The sequence below is a fragment of the Metarhizium album genome (assembly GCF_000804445.1).
Source record: "Metarhizium album ARSEF 1941 chromosome Unknown scaffold_25, whole genome shotgun sequence".
In the NCBI taxonomy this organism is placed as follows: domain Eukaryota; kingdom Fungi; phylum Ascomycota; class Sordariomycetes; order Hypocreales; family Clavicipitaceae; genus Metarhizium; species Metarhizium album.
Window position 1 is genome coordinate 141,524 of NW_024467599.1, and position 21,485 is coordinate 163,008.

General features: G+C 58.1%; 7 protein-coding genes across 7 annotated transcripts; 1 reads left to right on the forward strand and 6 right to left on the reverse strand.

Annotated features, from left to right (window-relative positions):
- Positions 1–40: 40 nt before the first annotated feature.
- Positions 41–581, reverse strand: MAM_06920 (uncharacterized protein; the record flags this gene model as incomplete). Its single annotated transcript, XM_040825718.1, has 2 exons — positions 41–94; positions 189–581. The coding sequence occupies 2 exons, from the start codon at positions 579–581 to the stop codon at positions 41–43; spliced, it is 447 nt and encodes a 148-aa protein (XP_040676275.1).
- Positions 582–2,520: 1,939 nt separating this feature from the next.
- MAM_06921 (uncharacterized protein) lies at positions 2,521–3,386 on the reverse strand (the record flags this gene model as incomplete). The annotated part of the gene is made up of 7 exons (XM_040825719.1): positions 2,521–2,607; positions 2,662–2,718; positions 2,775–2,843; positions 2,986–3,039; positions 3,094–3,135; positions 3,192–3,251; positions 3,312–3,386. 7 exons carry the CDS (start codon positions 3,384–3,386, stop codon positions 2,521–2,523), a joined length of 444 nt encoding a protein of 147 aa, XP_040676276.1.
- A 2,325-nt stretch (positions 3,387–5,711) lies between these two features.
- Positions 5,712–6,347, reverse strand: MAM_06922 (uncharacterized protein; the record flags this gene model as incomplete). The annotated part of the gene is made up of 2 exons (XM_040825720.1): positions 5,712–6,224; positions 6,285–6,347. The coding sequence occupies 2 exons, from the start codon at positions 6,345–6,347 to the stop codon at positions 5,712–5,714; spliced, it is 576 nt and encodes a 191-aa protein (XP_040676277.1).
- A 1,630-nt stretch (positions 6,348–7,977) lies between these two features.
- MAM_06923 (DNA replication licensing factor mcm2) lies at positions 7,978–10,541 on the reverse strand (the record flags this gene model as incomplete). The annotated part of the gene is made up of 2 exons (XM_040825721.1): positions 7,978–8,220; positions 8,301–10,541. The coding sequence occupies 2 exons, from the start codon at positions 10,539–10,541 to the stop codon at positions 7,978–7,980; spliced, it is 2,484 nt and encodes an 827-aa protein (XP_040676278.1).
- A 682-nt stretch (positions 10,542–11,223) lies between these two features.
- Positions 11,224–12,936, forward strand: MAM_06924 (Zinc finger, N-recognin; the record flags this gene model as incomplete). The annotated part of the gene is made up of 3 exons (XM_040825722.1): positions 11,224–11,321; positions 11,384–11,438; positions 11,500–12,936. The coding sequence occupies 3 exons, from the start codon at positions 11,224–11,226 to the stop codon at positions 12,934–12,936; spliced, it is 1,590 nt and encodes a 529-aa protein (XP_040676279.1).
- A 225-nt stretch (positions 12,937–13,161) lies between these two features.
- Positions 13,162–14,472, reverse strand: MAM_06925 (uncharacterized protein; the record flags this gene model as incomplete). Its single annotated transcript, XM_040825723.1, has 1 exon — positions 13,162–14,472. One exon carries the CDS (start codon positions 14,470–14,472, stop codon positions 13,162–13,164), a length of 1,311 nt encoding a protein of 436 aa, XP_040676280.1.
- A 2,329-nt stretch (positions 14,473–16,801) lies between these two features.
- Positions 16,802–19,679, reverse strand: MAM_06926 (Zinc finger, C2H2-like protein; the record flags this gene model as incomplete). Its single annotated transcript, XM_040825724.1, has 4 exons — positions 16,802–18,851; positions 18,921–19,309; positions 19,475–19,542; positions 19,598–19,679. The coding sequence occupies 4 exons, from the start codon at positions 19,677–19,679 to the stop codon at positions 16,802–16,804; spliced, it is 2,589 nt and encodes an 862-aa protein (XP_040676281.1).
- Between the last annotated feature and the right edge of the window lie 1,806 nt (positions 19,680–21,485).

A 21,485-nucleotide genomic window follows, 5' to 3' on the forward strand; every position in this document is an offset into this window, starting at 1 on the left:
CCTCGAACTGTGCTGAATACAAGACGCTGGGACCGGAGCCTCATACCACAAAGACGACTTCGCCGGCAATCTGCAAAAGCGGCGAAAGATTGTCCTATTTTTTGTTGTTTTCACAGTCACAGTCAGTGCCGCCACTTTTGCAAACACGACGAACCAAAGACAGACGAGACGGGCCGGGAGACACTCACCCCCGTCAGCACGAAATGCGTGGCCAGCAGCTCGGCGGGCCCGACGGGAAACGACGCCGGCACGTCGACCTGGAACGCCTGCTCGGGGGGTCCGGCGGGGGCGCCGGGGGCTGCAGCCGGGGCAACGGGCCGGAAGGGCCCGGCGTAGAGGACGGTGCCCAGGCCGTCGCCGGCGTTGGGGCAGGCGCTCTCCGGGCAGGGCACGACGCTGAGCACGAGGGAGACCTCGCGGGCGGCGGTGGTGTCGTTGTTGGGCGTCTGCACCACCATCTCGCTGGGGCGCTGGCGGTGCAGCGTCGCCCCTGGCCGCGGGGACTTGATGGCGATTTGGACGGATGCGGATGCCACGGCCGCGAGGGGCGCGAGCAGGAGCAGGGCGAGGAGGCGCTTCATGGTGAACGGTGAGGTGAGGGTTGGCTGGAGCCCGGGGGCGGCGAGAGCTGCGTCGGCGAGGGAAGGGGGGGAGATGCGCGTACTTATGTCTTGTCTTGCTTGTCTTGTCTCGTCCTGCCGGGGCCTGGAGCGAACTAGACCGGACTGGACGGATCGACAATGGATGGACGCCCGGCAGGGTCGCAGTCGTCAGTCCGTGTCATGCAGGTCTGTACGAGCATCCTGGGCTGGTAAGTGCTACGGAGCAGATGTGATGGTATATTGGCCACCATGGTGTGCGGAGTGTTATTTATTATTCTCGGTTCCCCCTCCCGTCCCCTCGCCTCCCCTGGGTTGTTGTCTTCCTGCACCCTGTTCCGCGATGAGCGTGACCCGCTCTGCTCGGCTTGATTTCTCTGTCCGCTTGTCCGCTTGTCCGCTTGCGCTTCCCGTCTTGTCTGACACGACTCCGAGGCGCCCTGCGTCACTGGACCCTTTGGGGGCTTGCTCCGATTCTTGGTGCCGAGGCATCGATGCCCTGCCCTGCCTCGCGGTTCGACAGCATCCCTCGGCGGAGCCTTGACCAAGGCAAATCTAGGCTTCCCTCTGATGCGGCACCGAGGAGCTGGCATCTTCATCATGTCGCCATATTCCACTTGGTCAATCATGCCTTGTACATCGCATCTGCCCCTCTTTTGATCCTGCCAGTCTGGCGACGGCGAGTAGATGGGAACCAAACGCTTCGCACTGTGACGAGGTCGATCCTTGAACCTAGGCTGGCGATGTTTGTGGAACGAGTTGTCGCATTAGATAAATGACCGATGACTGATGGAACATGCGTCGTCAGAGGTGAAGATGTCCATGTCTGAAGCATACTCTGGCCGGCGAGCACCGATGCGCCGTGCATTGTTGCAAAAGTCCGAGTAAGCTGGGACAACAATGACTCCCCCCCAAGACACTCGGACAGAGATGGCAATCATATGCGGCTGTTGGTCGTGCCAGGGTGCCGCGTCTCCAGGGTCCTGCCTGTGCTGTCATTCTCCTATGCGGTAGAACGACCAGTGCATCTTCAACTATACTTTCTCGCCAGCCATCTGTACATGGTTATCAACGCGGGATAGAGCCGCAGGTTCGCGTGTTTGGGATCCTAAATTCACCGTCAAGCCTGGGATTCTAGCCGGGCGGTTTCCCGCAGCAGATACGATGCTACTACTCGGCATGCACAGGGCAAAGATGTCGCTCTCTGGCCCCGGGGAGGACCCGCGGAGGACGCCTGGTGTGCGACATACCATGGAGTTCCTCCACGCAGGGCCGATGGCGCAAGGAGGTTTCAAGGCCAGGCTCGAGGATTGAGCAACGGAAACCACGGAGTATATATAGAGTATATAAATGCCCCTGATTCCCAAGCGTCTTGCTATTCTGCTGGCCCTCTGTCTTTGAACGATGGTTGCCCCGACATGGCTGGGGTTTATGCTCCAGGGACCCCAGGTCTGTGAAAAGCCGTGTCTTCTAGGTTACCGTCCTTCGCGTTTGCCATACCCACCCCACGTTTTTTAAGTTCTGCTTCACGCAAGCAATTATTTCATCGGGCTGACGCTCATTCTCACGTTTCCTCGAAGGACGAGTGCAGTTCATGAAAATACGGCGGCATTGTTGGTCAGAAAGACCATGCTCTTTGCACGCTTCATCTGCCTCGGATGGGATCTTGGATTCGACTTCGATTTTGCAGTCCAAAAAACGCTAAATAAGGTTAGAAACTGCGCTATACGCGGATTTCAGGGAGTTCCTTACCCGTTGAGCTCCCTCGTCGCTCAAGGAGAACGCAGCACCGCTTACCTTACAACTTTTACACTGGAATTTTTCTTAGCTTTCCTGCACATATCAGGGCACATCTCATCTGACTTACGTTTCTGTTTCTGCAGATATTTTCAAGTTTCTCGTAGCTTGGATGGTCATCTCCCTACAGATCCCTGTTAGAATCTTGACTGTAGGAGAAGACGCTTATTTTACCAACGTCATAGAAGTCACAAGAGACCATATTCCCATCCTAACGAGACATTAGCGTACTCTGCTCCGATAATATAACTTGGGTGCCTCTTACAATGCCGCAACGTGCGGTACGCGCGTTGGGGAAGTGACGGCGCACCTCTTCCAACGGCTACAAAGTCTGATTAGTTTAGCGTCTCACGCGGATTCGCCTCGAGGCCCTCGTACCATTTCTTTGTCAAGGTGCATGTTAGGTTTGGGTCCCTTCTTGGGAGCTGCTTTGCAGCCCAGGAAGCCCTAGAAGAGGTTAGAACTTGCGCTGTGGGCGATTTCAGGGAGTTTCTTACGGGATTTTTATCACGGGTAACTTTACACCCGGAACACTTGGGAATTTTTTTAGCTTTCTTGAATATACTGGGAAACACATGGTCTTGCTTACATAAAAGCGCGAGCAGAAGTCGTCAAGAGACTTGTGGTCTGGTTGTTCATCACTCTACAAATGCCTATTAGAAGCTTGTGCGTAGGAGAACACACTTATTTCACTGACATTCTTCGGAGTGAGGTTACAAGACATGAATCCGCCGCTCCGCTAAGGGGACGTTAGCATACTCTCTGCTCTAGTAATATAACTCGGGTGCCTCCTACCGTATGGTCGCAGCCTTTGACATTGAAACGCTGCAAACGAGGTAGAACTTCACCCAATGGCTACACATTTTGTTAATTTAGTGTCACACGGATCCGCGGCAGGGCCCTCGTAGCTCTTACCTCTCCAGCCATGCGTTCGGAAAGAGCAACGCCACTTCCGAGGAGAATGATGCCAATCGACGCGCGGAGCTGCATGATGGTAGAGTAACAATAGTAGATGGAACACTGGGCGAGTGTGGTCTGAAGTGCTGTGTGTGGGCGAGTATTGTCGACTCTTGAGTAGATGTAGCCAGAGCCGCGCCGGATCGCGGAAGTGCAGGTTACTCGCGCCCTTTTGTAGCCGCGTGCGGTTGGTTTCGGGGAAGGAGAGGAATCGGCCGCAGGTGGGCAGGCCACGTCATCTTGGACAAGATGACTGAGTCGTCGCGTTGCATTTCAACATATATTGCAAGACCCGCAACCTTTGTCTGGACTCTGGACTCTGGAGTCGGACCAAGCGAGGTCGAGGCAGCAAGTACGCCGACCACCCGAACCCCGACCAGGGCTTTGCGGTGGGAGCATTCCTCGGATTTGCGTCATGGACAACCTCTCTTTTGGCCGCTTTTCTGCATGAAGCCCCCTTCGGCATGGCATGCGCGTGCGTAACTACATGCGTGATGCACGCGCGGCCCGGTCAGGCATGACTAGCATTCGAGTCGGTGCTTTGAGTTTCCAGCGAGGATGTGGCAAGAGGAAGAGCCAATGAGGGCTGGCGTTTATTAATTTGTTCTCAACAGCGTCGCGTGGGCTCCAAGCCACTTCAAATCTGTAGCCTTTCTCACTGCCATTGCAGGAGTCGGCGCCGTCGACTCGTCATGCAGTTATATTACTCTGTCACGAGTAGACAAGAGCTCGTGTTGCACGGACGCAGACCGCGTTCAAGGTTCAAGCAAATGGCGCCAAGGTCAACTCGCCAGACGGGGCAGAAGGACGGGACGAGACGGCTTCCACGATGGCCTCAGCAAATTTTTTTGATTGCGCCAAGCGTAAACAGCAAGCACATGCCTGCCCGTTGCCCGGTACCGGCAGATGACGCTCGAGTGCCAAGCACGCATCACTGCCACAAGGGTAGAACGCGTTACAAGGGCCGATACGTGTAATGGAGACATTCACGCCGGCAACAGATTCAGAAACAGAGGGACCGGGACCACGGCGGCTGTGCAGCCACGCTGCTCGGAACTCGGCCACGCACCCGTACCTGCACAATCTTGGCCGGGCCAAGCATGGGCAATGGCATCGACGCGTCAGACGAAACCAGGGACGCATCCGACCTGCATACTCCGGCATGCGATGGGTGACGCATCCCGGACGCGGCGCACGTGGCATCGGCCCGATTCGGCAAGTGTGCCGGCCAGCCCACACCTCATCCGGTGCATTCAGCACGTCGACCTCGATAACCAGATCGCCGTGTACCTCGGTATTAACATGTATTGTCTTATTTCCTCGCTCGGTGCCTACGCTAGCTAGTGAGCTTTGTTGTGCCGCGCGACAGGAGGCATCCGGCCTGATCTGGACTAGCGCCACGGGCAGAGCCGCATGCACATGCGCAGCCGTTGCATCTCCAAGCAGACGGCTTTCACGAGAAATGCCACACGCAAGCTGTGCCGAATGGACCGGACGAGACGCCCGGCGACGACGACTGCTGACGACTGCCGCCGACTTGCATCGTCAACGTCAATTTCCTCATCGGGAACCGCGGGGCACCACAGAACCCGAAGTGGTCCGGCGCATTCTTGCATCGTCTCCGGCCAACCATTGAAAAAAATAAAAAATAAAAAATAAAAAAAACACAAACGCACCGGCACATGTCTACCGTTGCGTCACTCCAGTACGTGCAACCGGTTTCATCCAGCTACGAGTGAACATGGGACAGGCCAATTCCAGCCCTCTCGAGTCGCATCTTATAGCTGCCAAGATGTATTGTTGGGCCTTGGCACGCCCTCTTTTCCGCCTGATTTGCGCCCTGTCGTGATGGAATGTAGGCTCTCCGGAGCAGACCTGCCTTTGTAGTGATTCGTGGTTTCTCGTGCCCATGGCCGACAGGGCGCAAACGGCGCCAAAGTCAGGCATGACGAGCTGGGCGTAGACTCGTGCTGTCACCATTGAGCAGCCTTTGGTCCAAGCCACCACAAGTCACCGAGTGAATGGCCTGGCGAGGGCAGAATATTCGTTGGTGGCATCAGATTCTCCTAAAATATAACCCTAACTAATTCGCACCATCAGTGGTCAAGTATACCGACCTAGACAAGTCAGCAATCCATGCAACTTGCCGCCATTCCCAACATTGAACTCCATCTACGCGAGCGTAACGCCTGCTTATGCGCCCGGTGGAATGTCGAATACCCCGAACTGATCCGTCTTCCCCTCGCATTAGCCTGTTCCGTCGCGCCAGGCACGGTGCACCAGACCAGCCGCGTCGGCCTCGCCTTCGGGGTAGGCCCGGAAAACGTGGCCGCGGCAGACCTAACGGCGAGCAGAGTTCTAAGCAGTGCCCTGAAAGCCTGACTGGCCGAGACCACCATCCTGGCCCGACTGGCCGAGACTAGGCGGCTGGCCCAACTGGCCTTGCTGACCCTGACTAACGTCAGGGGGCGGAGGGGGCGCCTGGCCTTGCTGTCCCTGAGTGTTCCCAAGGATCCCCTGCAAAGCAGAGCAGGGAATTTGACACATGGCAGGAGCCATTTGGTTGGTAGGATCACCGCCGAGACCAGCAGCGCCACCGTCGAGACCAGCGCCACCGTCGAGACCAGCGCCACCGGCATCACTGCCGGGACCAACGCCGAGACCAGGAGCGCCGGCATCACCGCCGGGACCAGCAGCGCCACCGTCGAGACCAGCGCCACCGCCGATACCAGCGCCACCGCCGATACCAGCGCCACCGCCGATACCAGCGCCACCGCCGATACCAGCGCCACCGCCGATACCAGCAGCGCCGGCTTCAGCTTGACGCCGCATCATGAGCCCATTTCTGTCAGCTCTTTTGGCAACTTGATCCTGTACGCGACATGTCAGCAGATGTTCCGAGCCTCAGTGCCCCCTCCACGGGAGACGTACCACAGGACCAGCCACGGCACCCAGAGCCATCAGGCTAGAGACGAAAACAGACAGCATCACCATGTTGACTGTCGTTGAAGCTGAGACGTCGTAAAAAAACTTGGTGCTTTGTGAAGAAAAAAATAGGAAAAAAAAAAGACGTGAACAGAGGATGTGTCCGACAACTGACTACTGCGAGTCCGGCACGTCAAAGCGGCAGGAAAACCGCGCCTCAAATACTCCAGACGGCGAGGCGACGGCGACGGCGACGAAGACCAACACGGGCATGGTACGAGGGCGAGGGCTCATAGTTTTCTCGACGGCCCACCGTCTCGTCGGATAGATGAAGCGTTTCCACAGCGCCGGGTCCCCAAGGGCGTCGTCTGCCTGGACGGCCGCCCTGCAACTTGACGTGGTGCGTGGTGCGTGGTGCTCGCGGCCCAAAGGGGGGAGGGGGGAGGGGGTTGCGGCAGGTAAAGTAGGCTGTCTGTCTACACGACACACGACCGGCGCGCGGAGGGAGGTCGGCGTCCGGCTCAGCGCGACTTCCGCCGACGCCGCGGCCCCGCGGCCCCGGGCTCGACGAATGACGAGGCGCCGCGTCCGGCTGCGCCGTCTGGGTCGACCGGGAGGGGGGCTGCTCGTCCGCCGTCTGACTCGGCCGCCGCGGCGGGGGTGCGCATCAGATAGAAAGGGTTCGAATTAAGCTTTGGTCTTGTCGCGTCTTGTGGTCTTTTCGCCCTGCCGGCGTGGCGCGTTCATCGGCAGGCACATGCGCCGTGCGACATCTGGCCTGAGGGCCGGGGGATCAGCATTGAACAATCCCTCTCCCTCTTCTGGCTGCTTTTCAGCTGTATTTGTTCCAGGTCCTGGCGCGGAGAGGCTCAAGTGCGCATCATACATCGAGCCAAATTTGCCGCTTTGCATGTACGCCTCCAGGGTTTCTGCGCATGTGCCGGCGACGGGACACGAGTCAGCGACGCGGGATGAGACGCGAGACGACGCGACGGACCCTGAATGGAATCGCTCGAGTCGGTCTTTTGGTTTCCAAAAGGTTCCACGATATGTAGCATGCTCCATGGAGCTGAAACAAAACTAGGATACCGCCACGGGAGACGGCCCCGTGGGCAGGATTCTGGACCAACGCCTCTGAACGGCAGAGACTGTGGTGGAAACCCGTCGCCGGTCGTAGAGTTCAAGGTTTTGCCGGACCGACTCCTCGTGGTGCAGACGCCATCCTTGACCATTTCTTTGAAATGACAGGTGCGTTTCGCCACAGCCGCTGATACGGAACGCATCAGTTTGATTCTTTTGGCTTTGCTTTGGGTCGCGGCTCCGAGCAACGCAACGGGCACGGAGCCGGGCCTGTTTGCAGAGGGAATCCAAACTCGATGCTACCATTCTGTCAGGATATGGACATCCATACCTGTGTGAGCCCGACTGTTCAACAGCCAATGCCAAAGTGCTACTCTGCCTATGCTCCCGCACGACCCGACTCGATCCCTCTGTTCTTTCGCTCTGGTGACAAGACGTGCTGCAACATTGGCGAGGACAAACCGGTAGACGACCCGCCCCCGACGCCAGTGTACACTTCCTGCAACCCAGTCCATATACATTTCGTCCAGCTTCGTAAGCTATGCGTGCACTCCCGACATGAAATCTGCCCAACCTGCCAGCCCTCGCACCCCGCAGCGGTGGTTGATCACCCCCCAGCTCAAGCCGAAGCAGTGGCCGTTCGCCTCTGCGCACCTCCCCGCCTGCTGGCGCCCGGCCTGGTGAGGGTGTACTTGGCAAAAGCACGAGAGAGGGCCTTCTTGCAGCTGAGCTTCTGGCTGCCGACAAAGCTTTCCACCGTGACGGCAATGGCGCGGTCAATGTCCTGCGAGGAGCAGTACTCCGACAGGCGCATCCTGCAGAATGCCTCGCTGGTGCGAATGATGGCTTCCAGATGACGGACCTACGCATGGGTGGTGGCATGTTAGCACAGTCAGACGGCAAGTCAGTGCCCGCCTACGCCGTGGTCACGTCGCAGCTTACCGTAATGGGGTATGCACCAGTTGCGAGCGACTCTCTTCGCATGTCGGCAAATAACCGAGCGACCTTGTCCTCGTCCATGTGGTACAGCTTGGGGTGGCATCGCTCGCGGGCATACAGGATGTACTTGCGAAGCAGCGCCTGCGGGATCGCACCCTCCTTCGTTGTCGACGAGGCCGACCACGTCCCTTGGGTGTCAGCCTGTACGGAGGACTGTTCAACCTGCATCGAGTCGTGAGACGGTTGGCTGAGAGGGTGGCTGCGGCTGTGGGATCCGACAATGAACCGGGCCAGTCGTTCGTCCTCTTCCGGCTCGACCGTATCCCTCACGACACACAAGACATCAAACCGCGACAGAATGGGCTCGGTGAGGTTGACGTTTTGAGAAAAGGGCAGCGTGGAGTTGTAACGGCCAGCCTGGGGATTCGCGGCCGCAATGATCCCACACCGCGCCTGGAGCGTCGTGACGATTCCAGCTTTGGAAATGGAAATGGTCTGCTGCTCCATGGCCTCGTGGATAGATGTTCGATCCTGGTCGTTCATCTTGTCAAACTCGTCAATCAAGCAGGTGCCGCGGTCGGCCAACACCAAGGCGCCGCCTTCCAGCGTCCACTCGCTGGTCAAGGGATCTCGACGCACACTCGCCGTCAGACCGACCGCGCTGGCACCCTGGCCGGTCGCAAACACAGCTCTGTGGGCCGTCTTCTCGACGTACTTGAGCACCTGTGACTTGGCGGTGCCGGGGTCTCCGAGCAAAAGGACGTTGATGTCACCGCGGACATGGTGTTGTCCCTTTGTCGTCTTGGCTACGCCACCAAACAGCGACAGCGCCACGGCAGTCTTGACGTCGGTGTGGCCATAGATGCTGGGCGCAATAGAGTTGATCACCTTATCCACGACGTCGGGGTCTCGGGACAGCTTGCGGATTTCGTGCTCGTCCTCCTCCGTCATCCGGAATCCTGCAAGCTGATCATGCGCTTTGATGACGTTGACCGCCTCCAGGATGGTGGCAAAGACGGGGAATCCATTTCTGTTGTTGAGCTGTGCGTCGTAGTTGTTGCGGTAGATGCCGGTGACTTCAATCTCCTCGCCAGGCTTGGCCCTGTCGATAAGATCCCACAGTAAGATGACCTCGCGCGTGCGCGGCAGGCGACCAGCCGGAATCGTGCCAGGAGACTCCTGCAGCGTCAGCTTCTGGTAGTTGCGATATACAGTCTTTTCAGAGTTGAGTGTGAAGGGGCCCCGAGACTGACAGCTCTGGCAGTAGGTGATTTTGACCTCGACATTGGATTCCTGCTGGAACGGCCCGAGGGTAATGCCGCACTTGGTGCAGTCAAACTTGACATATTTGAGCTGCGGGAAGACGCCGCTTCGTCGAGTCACAACGCCACCAACGCGAACAAGACAGTTGAGGTGTGACTGACGCAGTTGGCGGAGAGTGTAGTGGACGGGCAGGTCAAAGATGCGCACGTGGATCTCGGAGTGGATGCGCTCGTAATCTGGGTAGTGCAAGAGAACCACGTCCATGGCCACCTCGTCAAAGAGCCTCAGTATTTCCGACGGAGCATTCGCCAGGAAGTAAGCCAGGATGGCCTTGCTCTCGGACAAGTGTTCGTACGAGACCTCGAGTGACTCGGCGTTGATTTCGCCAAGGGTGCGAATGCGGTTGCCGTAGACAGACGAGCCGGAAGCATCGGTATAGGACGTGAGGAACGCCTTGAACTCGCGCTTGACGGTCCTCTGAACCGCAGGCTGCGAGACCCACTCCGTCAGATTGGCAGCCTTGACATCGCCAAGTGCCTCGAGTGACAGTTCCTCGTCCATAATGTCGGCATCCATGCCATCATCAGGGTCCTCGTCGTAGTGGTGGCGACGTCGACGAGGCTGCGCGGCAAGGTCAACTTCACCGTCGTCGTCGTCGTCACCCGGGAGGAAAGCCGCCGGGATCCGCTGCCGACGGGCAACCTCTCTGTCCCGTCGATTCAACTGTGCTTCAAGCCTCCGTCTGGCACCCAGATCCATGTCGTTGAATTCTCCCTGGTCGTCAAGTCCAATCGCTTCGTATGCATCATCTTCGCGTGATCTGTAATCCGCCTCAAAGCCCTCACGAAACAGGTCGACATCGTCATCGGCCATCTCGTCAAGATCGTCGATGTCGTCTTGGATTCCAGCCTCCTCTTCGACCTCGTCATCGTCTTCCATGCCGTGTTCAATGGCAAAGGGGGCAGGTGGAGATGAGGGCATGGGACTTGAGCCCGGCCCAACAGAGGACGTGGCATCGTCACCACCTGTTCGTGAGCGTTTGCGGCTCGGTCGCGGCCCGGCGCCACGGTTGCCCGAGGTTGAGCTGTTGTGAAGAGGGGAACTGTGACGCAAATTAGTCCAAATCCAGTGCGAATAGCCAGCGCATGGATCATGACATGCCTCATCGCCTCGGATATCTACTCGCAAAAGTCGGTTCGGTGGAATGTGTAGAGTGAACAGGCAGAAGAGTGCAGCCGGGTGCATGTCTTTGAACAAGAGAGTTGAGTGACGAGGTAAGATGTGCGACGCGTGCTTGGCTTCATCCTTCATCGCGTTTTCAAGACGCGTCTCACGCGTTAAGTGGCTCAGGCGCTAGCCGGATTCAGGCACACAGACCAGGGGTCCTGCAATAATAAATCCGTCACTGAGAGTCATGTTCTGGCGCAGCGCCGCATCGCGACTTTTTGTCACCTGACACCCGTCACCCGCTGTCCAAACTGTCGCAACCACCTTTGCCGTCGCAACCTCAGACCTCAGGCCGACGCCATCTCCTTCACGTTCATCAAAATCTAGTCTCAATGATCACGAGAATTAGCCATTTCTGCTCTCTGCATCAGCAAAAAACCCCCATATCCGCACATTTACTTGTATTTGTTTAATTTGCACGCGCACGCACGTCACAATGTCGACTGTTTCCCCGCAAGACGAGGCCGCACCAGCACGCAGCAATAGCTTTTCCCAGCAATCCCAAGCGTCGGACGATTCGCAGACAGCAGCAGAGTACGTCTCCACGCGCACGGCAAAAAGGCACCCACGTCTATCCCGTCTAATCCTCTCCACAGGTTCCTCCGCAACCAGGAGCTCCTCGAGGCCGATGCCCGCGAAGCGCTCCCCTATGTACGTCAGCGGCCGGTACCAATATCCACCCACGCCCCTGGCTCGTTGCTGACGATTGCAGAGTATCGAATGTTGCACCAAGATTCTCGGCCCGCTTCGACAGAACGTCTTTGCCTGTCTGACATGCAACCCCGCCACAGAAGACCCGTCCGCGTGGAAGCCGGCAGGCGTATGCTACGCCTGCTCCGTGCAATGCCACGGGGAACACAGGCTGGTGGAAATCTTCCAGAAGCGAAACTTCACATGCGACTGCGGCACCAAGAGAATCCCGGCGACAAGCCCATGCACACTGCGGACAAACGAAGAAACCAAGACCAAAGGCAACGTCCACTCGGAAGAGCCAGACGTCAACAACAAGTACAACCAGAACTTTCGCAACATCTTTTGCGGCTGCGAATGCGACTATGATCCGTTCCAGCAAAAGGGCACAATGTTCCAGTGCCTGGGGCTGGGCACCCACGAGTCCGGAGGCTGCGGCGAGGACTGGTACCACCCCGGCTGCCTCGTAGGCATGGGCCCCAGGTGGTTCGACAAGATGCCAGGTGTCAAGAGAAGACGGAACGGCGGCGCACTGGCCACCATTTCGGAGGGCAATGAAGAGCAACCGGAGGACGCCCCGGCCGACGATGCCGACGTCGCCGTGCTCGACGACGAGGACGAGCCGCCCATGCCGCCGGGATTCCCCGACGAAGACGAGTTCGAGGGCTTCCTGTGCTACAAGTGTGCGGACGCGAATCCCTGGATCAAGCGCTACGCGGGCACTTCGGGATTTCTGCCACCCGTCTTCCTCGACCCGGCCGAGGGCAACACGGCCACGCGCCAGGCCAAGACGGAGGTCGAGACGGACAATGAGCCGAGCTCGAGAAAACGCAAGGCCGACAAGGACGTCGAAGAAGCAGCAGAAGCCAAGCGCGTCAAGAGCGAAGAGCAGGACTCGCCCTCCAAGGCCGAGCCCGGCAAGGACAGCACGCCACGTGCCCCCGAAGCCGCGCAGACGGACAGCACCCAGCTGGGATGCAAGCTTCCGAACCTGCCCGCCGCGCCGCCGGGCCGGTTCTCGCTCTTCTTCAAGGAGGGCTTCCGGGACCAGTTGTGCCGCTGCACAGACTGCCACGGGCTCGTCAACGCGCACCCGCAACTCCTCGAGGAAGAGGAGGTGTACGAGCCGCCCATTTCGGAGGACGGCGGCTCGCGGCACGGCGGCTCCACGCACGGCAGCGGCAGTCTCCTCGAACGAGGCGAAAGCGCCCTGCGCAACGTGGACCGCGTCCGGGCAATCGAGGGCGTCATGGCCTACAACCACCTCAAGGAGCGGCTGAAGCCGTTCTTCCAGCAGTTTGCCGAGAGCGGCAAGGCCGTCGGCGCCGAGGACATCAAGGCCTACTTTGCAAAGCTGCGCGGCGACGAGCAGGGCATCAGGGAGGCCGGACAGGCGGCGGCCGATTCAAAGGACGGCGAGGGTGGCGGTGACGCCCGGCGTGAGCAGAGCGGCTATTGATTACTCTGGTGCCCACTTGTGTCCGGCAATCGGCGGCAGACGGACGGGGCAACGATGGATGGCATCAAGTCGAGTCCTTGTACAGTGGAGGGTTGACTTGGGCGGCATGCGAGTAGGGCATGGGGGCCAATGGGATGAGGGATGAATGAATGCCGGCTACCAGCCATGTGATTATATGATAAATACATAAAGGGGGTATTCGCTCCGTCTCGTCGTGATAATTCTCTACTGCCCCGTCGACCCGGTACTCGACGCGGCACTCAGCGGCCTCGGAGGCGGCAGCGGCAGCGGCAGCGCCATGGCCCTCGCCGACTCGTCCCTCTGCATGGCAATGCCGCCCATGACGCCCATGTGGTGGGCATCGCCGGCATCGCCGGCATCCTCGTCAATGTGCCCCTCCATCAGTTGCTCCTGGGCGGCCCTCTGCTCCAGCTCCCGAAGCCTCTCCTTCTCGGCCTCGTCGATGACGTCGTCGTCGCCGCTCCAGTACGAGTCGTCGTCGTCCAGCTCGGGCATGGCCATCCTCTTCCAGAAGCGCAGCTCCTGGCGCATGCGTGTCCCCTCGACCCTCTTCTCCCAGCGCTTCGCGTCCTCGTCGTACTTGCTGCGGAACAGCCTCAGGTTCTCGTTTGCGCGGCTCGCGTGCGTCTGCATCTCCCAAATCTGCTCGCGCAGACGGCTGTTCTCCTGGCGCGCCTCGTCGAGCTGCACTCTGTACGAGCGGTGCCACGCCGCCACGTCGGCGACGTGCTTGGCCTTGTAGTCGTGGAGCTGCTTGAGCATGAGGGCCAGCGCGTTGGCGTACTGCGTCAGCAGCGCTGCGTTGGCGTCGCGGCCGAAGTTGGCTTTTTCGAGCGACTCGGAGAGGATGGAGACGACGGTGTCTAGGTTCCGGGAGTCGGCTGCACACGACCGCGCGGTTAGCTGGGTTGTTTTTATTTGTGTTTTGCTTCGCGTTGCTTTGCTTTGCCTTGTCTCCTCCTCACCTTGTAGATGGGGCGCCGCGGCGGCGATCAGCTCGTCGTTGGAGAGGTTCTGGCTCTTGGCTCTGCTGCGCACCCTGCCCAGCCCGTTGACGATGTCTTCGGTCACTCTGCGGTTGTCGGCGAGCTGGCGGCTGAGTTCCTCGACCATGCCGTAGATGTAGTTTAGCTCGGCCTGGTGGCCGGCGGGCGTTGGGGCGGCTGGCATGGGAGGCGGCGCGGCGGCCATGTTGCCGTTGATGCCGTTCATGGCGAGCTGCTGGTGGTGATGCTGCGGCTGCTGGTACTGGGACGGGCGGACCTGGCCCTGGGCCTGGGCGTGGACTGGGACTTGGACTTGCTGGGGCTGCGAGGCGTACTGATGCTGCTGATACGGGTGGGACGTGGTCTGCGACTGGGACTGCGGCGGCTGATGCTGGGGTTGGGGTTGTGGTTGTGGTTGTGATTGTGGTTGAGGATGGTGCGGATGTTGCGGATGCTGTTGTTGATACTGGAGGCTGTCGGTCAGCTTGACGGACGATCCAGGAGGCATCTTCTGGGGAGAAAACGTCATGGTGGAGAGCGGCTTCCGGCCTGGCGTGGATTAGTTTGGAGCACTTGAGGTTTTGGCGCTGGTCCGGTCTGGTGACTCGGCGGACGGCGGATGGCGGGTGGCGGGTGGATGGTTGGGTGGTGGACGGCACAGCCCGTGGTCTTGGTCTTGGTCTGGTTGGAGCAGCGGTGCGTCTCGGGACGTTGTACGGGAGTTGTCTGCAGTGTTTTGTTGAGTCAAACCCCCGGGATCTGTCGTGGTTGCGGACGCGGACGAGCGTCGTCGGTGCATGTCAAGCGTGGTCCAAGGACCAAGGACCAAATGGCAAAGACGATGATGGTCCGTGCCTCGGGCTGTCGAGTTTGTTCCGACCGGACCAGCTGGCAGACAACCTTGTCGGGCCGTCGTCGACTGCGATCCAGATCATGTGCAACGAGGCGGCTTCAATTGCATTTTCCCAGCCCGACGACTTTTCCAACTTAGTGATCATTCACAGTACGGACTTGAGGGTGTTTTTACATCCTTGGCGGCGCATTCACCGATGCCACGTCACAAACACGACTCGACTCCAGGACGTACTCGGTACAAAAACACTGCCGAGGCGCCCACAGCATGTCAAGTACCCAGGGTGCTCTGCATTGGGGCATTTCAAGCGTGCCTCAGGAAGAAAATCGTCCCGCTCAACGGACCCATGTGAACCTCTTGGAGCGTCAACAAATGCAGCGACAACAATTAGTGTTGCGGGGCCTTTGATGAATGGCCATGCAAAGCCACGCCGCAGACAAGACGTACGCAGATCCTCACGTCTTCTGTTGCCATGCCTCATTGTAACGCGCTACATGTCCCTTTTTAGACGGACATTAGCAAGTCATCCACCTTTTTGAAGCCACGTTGAATCTGTTGGAAGCGAGTACTAATTACAGGTGGACAATATTGTGGAGAACTATACAAGGGCTGAAAGCGTGTTTATATTGAGGATATCCCCCAACCTACGTAGGCGAGTGTTCCTTCCAGTATCTTGACAAAATCTATCCTCGACAAAGTGTCACTAGCCCTTGCACGCATACAAAACTCGCGACAGGCGTGCTCGGATAGACTATCATACAGCTCAGCTTCAGATAGTAGCCCCACGGCAAAGGTTTCCTTTCACGAGTCCGGGCACCACTTCCCAGGACACGCTTCGATCCGAGCTGCATTACCGCCCGTATATGCTCTCCCGCCCTCCGCCCGCAGCTGCCACGGTGAATCAAATGTCGCGGCTGCACGGCGTGCATCCACGCCGCCCTCCCTCAAGACCCAGCCGCCGCAGCTGGCGTCTCGTGGTCGCAGACATCCGGTTGTGCACGGCACGCCAAGGGCACGGCACGGCCCGGACTCCGCTCCACCTGGTCCGGCTCCGGCCGGCTCCGGCTCTAGCTTCATGGTCGGCGGCCGACCCGGCGACACGCTCTCCTCGACTACACGCACGAACATGCCTCCGGCGGGGTGGCGCGCAAGCCGAGGCCAGCAGGCCAGGCCCCCGCGGGCAAGCAAGCATGGAGACCGCATCGTCGACACGTAGCCGCTCATTTGACGTGGACTGGTCGCATGACGGAGCTGCCACTCACACCGTCGGCAGGCGACCAACCCGTCCCGGATACAGATGGATGACTCGAATACCAGAACATGGCGTGAATGCCAAGCGCGACGTCGGGCCAAAAAGCGCTTGCCACGATGAGACTCGTCTCGCGGCAGCGCCCATGGCATGCATCTTCACAGAGGTCACGGAGCTGGATCCGACCATGTCAACATATCCCTCGCATTCCACCGATTCAAACACTCAGAAAACGCACACTTTGCTACCACCGCCCTCATTTCAGAGCCTAGGCCGACCATCACTTCTCCCCCTAGTGCTGCCGCTCCTATTATACACCATAGTTTCCCCCTTCATCTATCGCCACAACAGCCACGTCCAATGACTGGATAACAACAGCTCTTGCACCGCCTGGCCGGCCCGGCCCGCTTCGAGTCAAGGTCAAGATGAAAATGCAGAGCAAGCTATCGTGAGGAATAGCACTTCAAATAAATGACTCCCCGCCCCCGTCGGCTTTTAGTTTGACGCCGATGAACAGAACAGACGTCAATTGCAGCAAACCACCACTCCAAGTAGCAACAAGTTCAATTTCCCCCAAACCCCAGGTATGTCATGGCGTATGAAATAATAACTAGATGAGTCGTCGCTTCGTAACGTCGTTGGTCTGTCTTCAACATTGAATTGGATTTCTTTTTCCTTTTCATTCGGGCCTTTGCTTTCGCCCATGCATGCACATGTGCCGCTAACATCATCTGCCACACCAAAATTGAGCACGCCCTACACCGCGGTCACATGGCTCGCATCGACCTCGCCATCACCTGATTTCGAATCCTCCATCAACGTATCCTCAAGTTGCGATGAGTCCGTGGCAAACGACATAGTCATTGAGTCCTTTCGGTCTAGCACTGGCCCCGAGCTGCTTTGCGACGTCCCGAGCAGTCCGTTGGCGGCACATAATCGATAACCTCCATCGCCCTTGAGTTCGATGATTCCTTCGTCCAAAGCCCACTGCGCCAGTAGCCCATCCGCTCCAAGCACAGGCCCTTCTCCCTTTTCCATGTGGCGTCCAACGTGCTCTGTCCATTCATCCCATGCACTCGCCCCATCAAACTCCTTTCGGCAGTCTGGTTTGGGACATGATGCTCGCTGCGGTGGTTGGCGTCGTGTCACTAGGCAGGATTGTTGCATCTCCTTGACTTGCGCATCCCAATTTGATTGCAGCTGCCCGTCTCCCTGTGATACTGCTCGCCTGATTTGTAATGGGGCATGCATTCGACGCAAGTGTTGAGTAAAGAGGTCTTTCCGGTTGAATTCGTTGCCCTTGCCTTCTGCTGCCGTCTGCGGGCATGCAGAACAGCGGTAGTACTGCAAGCAGAGATGCTGGGAGGCGATATGCCGCTTCCACTCGTTCTTGGATCCAAATGTACTTGTACAGCCGGCAAAGGAAAACGCGCAAGGAAACGGCCTCGTGTGCGCAGCAGCAATATGCTTGCGAAGCGACGACGAATCTTTAAATGGGGCATGACTACAATGATTGCATCGATACTCTTGCTTAAAGACGGATCGCCGAGGACCCTTGGATTTTGAATTAGGTGTCAGTTTAATATCCATCAGCATTGCCGAATCATCAACCGCGACGTCGCTCGTGTCTTGAGGCAATCGATGTGTCTCGTTTGACAACCCATCCGGCAAGTTAGTTCGGGCTCTCTCCGCCACATTGTTCGCCTCGTCGCTTCGATGGCGCACATGGCTTAAAGCCTTTAGTTGCTCTGCTGCTTCCTGCATTTCCGCCGAGTCTTCCACTTCGTTCTTGGGCTTTTGGGTTCCCAGGCTGAACGTCGCCGGTGACGAGCTGCTTTGCGCCAGCGATCCCGGGTGTTCCCGAGTAGCAGAGGAGTGGAAAAGGTGATCATGGTGTTCGTCAGCGTCTCGCCGATGTGCCGCCCTCGCAGGTGTACCGGCTGCTAGTTCCCTCGCCTCCAACAGTATTCTGCCGTCCTCAACCTCCTTCGCAGACGGCCGAACGTCGGTCGGCCCAACCAGTCTTTCATACAGATGAAGCATATTGTGTGAGCTCACGTATCCAAGGAAGCAGCATACTTTGTCGTGCTGTACGACAGTCCATATCGAATGGGGCATGGAAATGAGAAGCATGGTTGGCGGACCCAGGAACATTCCCTCCACCGCAATCTTAGAAGCAAGCGGTGGCGTATCTTGGAGCCATTGATTGAAATATGACATGTCGGTACTGGCATCGCCAACGAATGTCGTACAAACCAGTACGCGAGCTTCGTCAAATCGGATGTCGGCTGCAGACTCCGGATCAATAAGCTGATCCTCGCGTACTCGAGCGACCTGGCCCTCGGACGCTTCACCGCCGTTTTGAGTCGGTCCAGTGAGCCGCCGCGACGGCAAAGGTGCCATGGTGAGATGCTGGCTTTTACCTGGCGTCAGGGTGAATAACAGTGGCAATCGGCTTTGCAGGGGCGCGCCTGGATTGGTGGTCTGAGTTCTGGCAACTTGTGCGTTTTGGGGCTGCCTCTGTGCCACGAGTTCCTCGTAGAGGCGATTGACGCTAAAGGGACGTCCGCAATGTAATTTCTGTAGGGCTTCAATTAAATTAGCCGTGAAAGAGTGACTGCCCTGTTCCCTTGAGCCATGTTCAGGGGTGGAGGCGGCGATGCCCTGTTTTATGCCATGGCTACCTGCGGTAGGAGGATCAGTTGTTGCACAGGAATCTAGGAGCAGAAGAATATCGGACTGCGCATCTTCGAACAAACACCTCACTCCATCCCACTTGAGCTTGGCGGCATCTTCACGGCCATTGCTACAAGTCAAACAGTCAGAAATTGTCACGGGGCCACGTTTGAGTCATGGTCAGCTCAATGAGACTCACCAAGCCCAGTACACATGGCCATCGACACCAACATAGCCGTGTCCCGCATAGTATATTATCAACAAGTGTTTCGGCCGGGCATTTTCAAGAAAAGATGCCATCTGTACGCCGAGCTTGATGCTTGGGTTTGGTACGGTGGGGATCTGCCATCGTTGCGTGGCGTAGTTGTATTTATCTTGCAGTAATTGTTCAAAGGCGGCTACGTCGTCATCCACAGAACGATCCTCCTCCCAGCTCAACAGCAAAACGGAAACATCAGCATATGGCGGCCTTTCGGTTTGACGCTGAATCAACATGGCAGCATCTTGAAGATGTCGGGCAAAGGATTCAAAGTCTTGACGTTCGGAAAGCGGCGCATCATGGGCCGGATAGAGCTGGCTCTGTGAAAGCTGATGGTGTTAGCTGGACGGTGCCGCAACAAGGCCATATATAAATCAGAGAAAAAAAAGTGAAACCAATGGGAAAAGGAAAAAGAAAAAGGAAAAAGAAAGGCCAAGAGCGCTGGGCAGCGTTCCAAAAATGACGGGGGTGTCTGGTCTGGTTCCATGGCTCACCGAAGGTTCGTTGGGGTGCTGGCCAGTAGTGGCAGCGACGGCGGCGGCAGCAGCAGCAGCTGCAGTAGCTGTGGTTTGTATTAGCTAAAACTGAAGGTGTAATGGCAGAGGCAGAGGCAGTACCAGGCACGGCAGGCGAGCAATTGGGGGTCGACGAAGCGTTGACCTTGGGAGCCAACTTCCTCTTTTTTGTAGTTGGTTCCATGGGCAGAGAAGCCCCAGAGACGGCGGCGATGGAATTGGCGTGGCGCAATGGACGACAAAGGGAAGGAATCAAGAGAGGGAAACGCACGACGGAGCTGTCGTCGAGACTCGAGAGGACGAAGCGCGGTGGGGCAGCAGGTCTGGTTGGTGGGTTGGCTGGTTGGTGCCGGGTGCGATGCGACGATGAGGCGGATGAATGGGTCAAACGGTGGCACTGCAAACTCTGGAGGCCAGCACAAGGCGGAGCGGAACTGGCCTTGGCCTGGCCAGCCACGCAAAAGACGGCACGATGCAGGGCAGCTCGGCAGCGGAGCAGAGGAGGAGCAGAGAGGCCGTCAGTCGTTCCATTGATTGGCCTTGAAGCCTGAGCGGGAGAACGGAAGGAGGGAGAGGAGAGTGGGTTCCCAGCTACAGACGAGGACGAGGTCGACAGGCTGTGGGCGAGGCTGCTACCAGAATAGCCAAGGGCATCTCGGCAGGAGCTGAGCGGACGGGCAGAGCGACGAAGGAACCAATCCTGGTGATGGAGCAGAAGAACCCGGCAGGGGAGGGCGTGAGCTGACGGCAGGAATCCAGAGTGGGTTCGACGAGGCTGCGTGGAGAGGAGAGCTGGCGTGGCCGTTTTGGTCTCTTTGACTCCGACAAGTTTTGGGCCTGCAAGGCTTGCTAGCTTGCTTGCTTGCCTGCTTGCCCGCTTGCTCGACGGAAGCTGCTTGCTTGCCCGCTTGCTCTGATTGATTGATTGCTCGCAAAGATTCGGCCTGGTGGCCCGCCTGACCTTGTCGTCGCCAAGGTTGGCTCGGCGAGTGTTGAAGCCAACACGGAGCGAGCCGGCGTACGCAACCCAGAAACCCGTCACCGAGCCAGGGTGGGCGCAGAGGGAGACAAGCTCGGAAGCAGAGGCAGACGCTCAGCCGGGTTCCAACCGGGCGGCAGCAGGGCGAGCAGTCAACCGGTGTCCTCTGGTGTATCCGCAAGCAGTGGCACAGCGACCCTCCCCCGAGTCCCCTCTGCGTGGTGCCGAATGTGGAGGGCCACGCGCTACCATTGGCCCGTAGCCGAGGCAGCTTCCACTGGTGCGCCGGGTCAGCTTTGCGGATTCAGCTGGCTTTTGTGCCATGGGAATCAATCTTGTCTGCGCGCTCCAGGCAATCAATGGTAGAAGCAGCGTTTGTGTGAACAGCTGTCGTGTAACTGTGGGCTGTACGCCGTAGTCTGGCACCAGCCGGCCGCAGCCGTGCAGCAACATGTATCGTGGAGATGCATGGAGCATACGGAGTATGCACATTCAATTTTAGGGCTCTGCGCGTTTGGTTCCTCGCCAACCTTTTAGGCTCGCAATGCCAAACGACTGGGTAAGCTGCCTTCACCGTCATTGGTTCAACATCAAACCGCCCCGAGGAAACGTCGGACTCTGTATCCGACGTCTTGCAATCCATGCGCTCCATCCGTCACACATTCTTGCTTCATCCAGAAGAAGCCCAGACTCGGGACGGTTGAGCTGGCCGTCAAGGCAACCAATTGCGAATACGCCTGGTACTCCTTATTAGCACTCCCTCCATGTTGCTTCAGTGGCCTTTACACGGAGCGGCCAGCCGAGACATTGGGCGCGGCAAGTTCAACAGGTGAATGGGTGCAGGAAGCTTCGACCAACTGTTTGAGCGCGCCATGCACGTAATGCATTTGCCTGCTACAGAGTGCTCCAAAGCCGAGTCGGCATTTCAAGTCGTTGTCCTTCCCAATAGCCACGGCCTCCATGACAGCCGCGTGCTGCCCAACTGGAAAGAATGCAGGAAGGAACCTGCAA